At 45.2% G+C, this 5,000-nt stretch overlaps 1 protein-coding gene across 3 annotated transcripts in view; it reads right to left on the minus strand.

Moving 5' to 3' along the window:
* Window positions 1–5,000, minus strand: part of abr (ABR activator of RhoGEF and GTPase) — a 144,617-nt gene that overhangs the window by 75,974 nt on the left and 63,643 nt on the right. For all 3 annotated transcript variants that reach the window (XM_030792128.1, XM_030792126.1, XM_030792129.1), the window contains 2 exons: window positions 1,436–1,543; window positions 438–498 (listed from right to left, as the gene is read on the minus strand). In XM_030792128.1, the coding sequence (XP_030647988.1) occupies window positions 438–498; window positions 1,436–1,543 (169 nt within the window). The remainder of the gene's footprint in view (window positions 1–437; window positions 499–1,435; window positions 1,544–5,000) is intronic.

A 5,000-nucleotide genomic window follows, 5' to 3' on the forward strand; every position in this document is an offset into this window, starting at 1 on the left:
TGCTTCTCCCTCTCTTTACCTCCCCCTTTCTCTCTCTCTCTCTCTCTCTCTGCCATCCCCTTCAACCAACCTCCCGCAACCAAAGCCAGCCAGAGAGAGAGAGAGAGAGAGAGGGGAGGCAAGCATTTTCACATGCGCGCACACACACACACACACGCTCTCCCACTCGCACTTCAAGACTGCCAGAGAGAATAAGCAAGCCCCTCTCTCTCTCTCTCTCTCTCTCTCTCACACACACACACAAAGAAACAGAGACTGTAGCTGCTGCATACACAATTAGGCTCTGAGCCTCCGTGTTTAAGAACTATAGTACACAAATCTAACCTCCCTGGCCTGCACTCTACCGCCCCCCCCCCCCCCCCATCTCTCTCTCTCTCTCACACACACAGTCATACAGAAACACACACACACACAGAAGAAAAAAACCCCATGCTTACACTCCATGGTGCTAGTAGTGGGGCAGTCTTTGGAGTCTTTGGGGCCTTTGACTTTGAGGTTCTGTGGACAGAGAGGGTCAGTTATGAGTTAAACTGTCTTGGACTATGATTACAGACACAGTGTGTATGACACAACCTTCAAGACAAAGAGAATAAAAAAAACACAAGGACCCATTTATGACTAGACAAAAACCTCACCCTTTTAATGAGCTGCTATTACAGTACAATTCACTCTGCTCCTCGTCCAATAAACACACACAAACACACACACACACACACACACAGCTCCTGTCTGAAGGAAAGTCAGAGTCTTGCAGGATTCACTCTGTCTGTAATAACATAAACCAGTATAGAAGAATGGATAGAGAGATGGACAGTGTGTGTAGACCAGTATAGAAGAATGGATAGAGAGATGGACAGTGTGTGTAGACCAGTATAGAAGAATGGATAGAGAGATGGACAGTGTGTGTAGACCAGTATAGAAGAATGGATAGAGACATGGACAGTGTGTGTAGACCAGTACAGAAGAATGGATAGAGAGATGTGGAGTGTGTGTAGACCAGTACAGAAGAATGGATAGAGAGATGTGGAGTGTGTGTAAACCAGTATAGAAGAATGGATAGAGAGATGGATAGTGTGTGTAGACCAGTATAGAAGAATGGATAGAGAGATGGATAGTGTGTGTAGCTGTGAGATGAACAGATCACATTCTCACACACATTTTCTGTTCAATATGAGAGAAAACCTGTCCACAACAGCAGTGTATATCTTCACTTTTACATGGTCTGTATAATTTCAATGAACTTCTATGAGGACATATAGAATTTATGATAAATAAACATTTGTGAATTCCTAAATGGAACAAATAAAGCTGATTTTTAAGTAATTTACCTTTGTAATACTGTAAAAGAAAATGTTTATTATTAGCTGATAAGCTGGATAGAGACTGGCCGGAGTGAGACGTCGGGATAAATCTAACATGTGACCTTTGAACTCACCTCAGAGATGGTCTGGAACTGACTGTTGGCCTGTTTGCATTTCTCAGCTGTCTCCACGGCAACTTTGTAGTTGTCGACAAATGCTTTGTAAACACCAAGTTGGCTGGCCTGGAGAAACAGAGAGAATGAGATTTTTTTTTTTTTTTTTATAGCATGCTACTCAATCGTACTCTGGCATTATAGAAACAGAGAAGGAGAACAGGAGAGCAAGAGAGACATTTGAAAAGGAGAGAGAGAGACTGAAGAAGGTTGCAGAACTGAAGAAAAAAAAAAAAAGGAACGAAGGAGGGGGAAAACGAACGGATAAACAAAAGTTGCAGAAATGTAAAAGAAACGTGTATCTGAAGGCTTCAGACCGCGCGCGTAGGCCAAAAAAAAAAAAACAGAAGATGACACAAGGAGAGAACAAAAATAGAATGAAAGAGGGAAGGATGAACGAGACGGGAGAGGAAAGAGGAAGACGCGGTGAGGAGAGGCGGAGAGGGTTTTGCGGAAGACGTGGGAACGGGACAGAAAGGAAACGGGAGAGATGAAAAATGACTCGTCGCTTCACGTAATAAAAATCCATCGCGTCCGCGGGGGCGAAAATCTCGACGTCGGATCGCCGCACAAGGACGGGACGGGAGAGTTTCGGGTGGGGTACGAGCGCTTTGAGAGATAAATCTTCGCGCGCCCCAGGGCGCGGCGCGCTCACGCAGAGGGATACTGTCGTTTAAAAGTGAATTACACTCAGTCAGTTCTGTCTCTGTCTTCTGTCATCGTCGCCCTGGGAGACCGTCCAGAGCCTGTCTCCTGTTCTAGAAAAAAAACAGAGACTGAGGAGCTCATATCCTGCGGTCTTCTTTCATGTGGCCTATCAAAGTGTTGTCTGCAGGGCCCTGAATAAACTGTTTTGTTTTTTTCTTTTTCTTTTTCTTTTTTTTTTTTGAATGAAAAATCTTTGCAGCGTCTCTCCTCTCTACTGATCATCAGGTGATCTTGTAGGAGGTGCCTGTCATGTCCAGGGCCTTCTGGGGGAATATAAACCTGGATGTGTTCGTGTGTGCACCAGAGAGAGAGAGAGAGGGAGAGAAAGTGAAAAACACAAAGAGACTAGGCAGAAACAGAGAGAGTGGACAATGGTCTGAGTGAAAGCAATGAGGTTCTGAACACAAACTCCCTGTTCTTAACCCTGAGCTTACCATAGAGAGAGAGAGAGAGAGTGTGTGTGTGTGTGTGTGTGAGTGAATAGGACACACACTCCTGAGTGATGTAACATGGGATTGAGCAAGAACAACTCGTCTACAGTTCAGTTCACCGTGGTCATCAAGAGGTCAACAAGCGCTCTCTCCCTCTCTCTCCCCCTCTCCCCTCCTTTCTCTTCCTCCCTCTGTGGCACTGTTTCCCTCCTCTGCCCTTCCAAAATCATCTACGTGCCTCTCTCTCTCTCTCACACACACACACACACACACTCTCTCTCTCTCTCTCTCTCTCTCTCCATCTCATCTCCTCTCCAAACAGACAGTCCCTCTCATGTGTCTGGGTTGTAATTACCTCTCTGAATATAGATTGGCTACAATGAAGCCGCTCGACTTTTACGAGAGATGAAGAGAACGTCCTCAACTGCTCCGCCGACCAGAATGACTTAGTCACCTCCCGGAACTTTCTGGAACTCGAACTTAACTCTCTCGACATTTAAAGTAAACCCTGGGGATTCGGCACCCAAACTCATCCTTCTCTTTGATCACCTCCTTCACTTTTTTCATCTGAAGGTTTGTTAGAGGTACGGGCGCCGAGATGAACGTACTCTCACGGTTCTGCACACTATTAAGACAATTCATTTACCCAAGGCGCAATAATGAAATAATGCAACCGTAAATACACCAAACAACGACAATGACAAAGCCAGTCGCAACACACAACACACAACAGCCATCTTGACTGTAATGAGCTTGTCATAAAGTTATGCTAGATTAAGGACAGTCATTAAAGCTGCGGTAATATAGCTGGGGTGACAGTGGATTTAACTCTGACTCAATGCTTTGCTTTAATCAGACGTGACTTCTCATATCTGTGCTGTAAACTCCATGTCTCTGCCGACATGACGCTGTAGTGGAGAACAGAAACCTCTGGACAGTTTGTCAGTCTGGGAACTCCGTCAAGTTCCCGTACTAAAACTTCTTTCATGAAAAGGGAAGTAGCATTAAAGTGTGTGTGTAGACTGTGCTATGTCATTGTGGGTATATGTTAAGTTGCTCATGTATTGTACGTCTGAGTGTGTATGTGTGTTTTAATCTGTGTTGTGTGTATTTGTTAAGTAGCTCTTGGACAGAGTGTGCGTGGGGTGTATGTGTACATATGTCAAAGTGGGCTATATGATTTTACAAATGAGTGTGTGTGTGTGTGTGTGTGTGTGTGTGTACTTAGGTTTTGCTGTGTCACCTAGCGATATGTTCACAAGTTGCAATCCAGTGTGTGTGTGTGTGTTTGTGTCTGTGTTTGTCTGCGTGCGTGCGTGCGTGTATACTTGTGCGTGCCTGTGAGTGTGTGTGTGTGTGTGTTTGTCTGCGTGTGTGTATGTACTTGTGCGTGCCTGTGTGTGTGTGTGTGTGTGTGTGTGTGTGTGTGTGTGTAATGGAGTCAGAGCTGTGTCACTGTGTGGGTTTTTGCCCTCAGCTAAGGACATGATGACGACACTATTCTCTCTCCTGTTCATTCTGCGTCTCAGCAGGCGCGCTTTGCTCCTGTGGCTTTTGAGTTCCAAAAAACGAGAAAAGTAAATGGGTCTCCATGGCGCAGGCTGTCACCTAGCAACATTTACATCACTTGCACCTCCTCTGTTGCCCCAAATATTCACAAATACAGTAAATCAGATTGCACAGCCTAAAGACGGTATGTGAGGGGGAGATAAAGAGTGTGTGTGTGTGTGTGTGTGTGTGTGTGTGTGTGCACGCGTGCAAAAGAGAGAGAGAGCATTAGAGAGAAATTTGTCTGAGTAACAGAGTGTGACTGAGTCCAGGGACAAGAGAGGCAAAGAGATGGTTTACAAAGTAACACAAAAAACGATGTTCCATAAAAAAGGCATGAAGTGTTTTCAGGAAGGAAGACAGAAAATGAATGAAAAAATAGGACACAAAAAGAGAGAAAGAAAGAAAGAAAGAAAGAGTGAAAGAAAGAAAGAAAAAGAAACCGACAGATGGAAATGAAGGCTCTCTCTGGTGCCACTGGTCCTCAACTCTTCCTTCTGCTCAAAGGCAGAGGGAGTTCTCTTCTCCTGCTGATGTCTTTAATAGCTCATTCCATGTGTGTGTGTGTGTGCGTGCGTATATATGTGTGTGTGTGTGTGTGTGTGTGTGTGTGTGTGTGTGTGTGGAGTTTGCAGAAGAGCAGTCACACAGAGCAGCAGGGAATCTGTAATTACCCTGCCATCTGCCCACTCACAATAACATCCCTACAAACAGCAGTCCTGTCCTAATGTTTCAGCCACCGCGTCCCCCGCCTGCTCACACACACACACACACACACACACACACACACACACACTCAAATAACTTGCATCACTCAACCCCGAGCGTGTGTGTGTGTG

This window comes from Chanos chanos, chromosome 15 (genome assembly GCF_902362185.1).
Source record: "Chanos chanos chromosome 15, fChaCha1.1, whole genome shotgun sequence".
Lineage (NCBI taxonomy): Eukaryota > Metazoa > Chordata > Actinopteri > Gonorynchiformes > Chanidae > Chanos > Chanos chanos.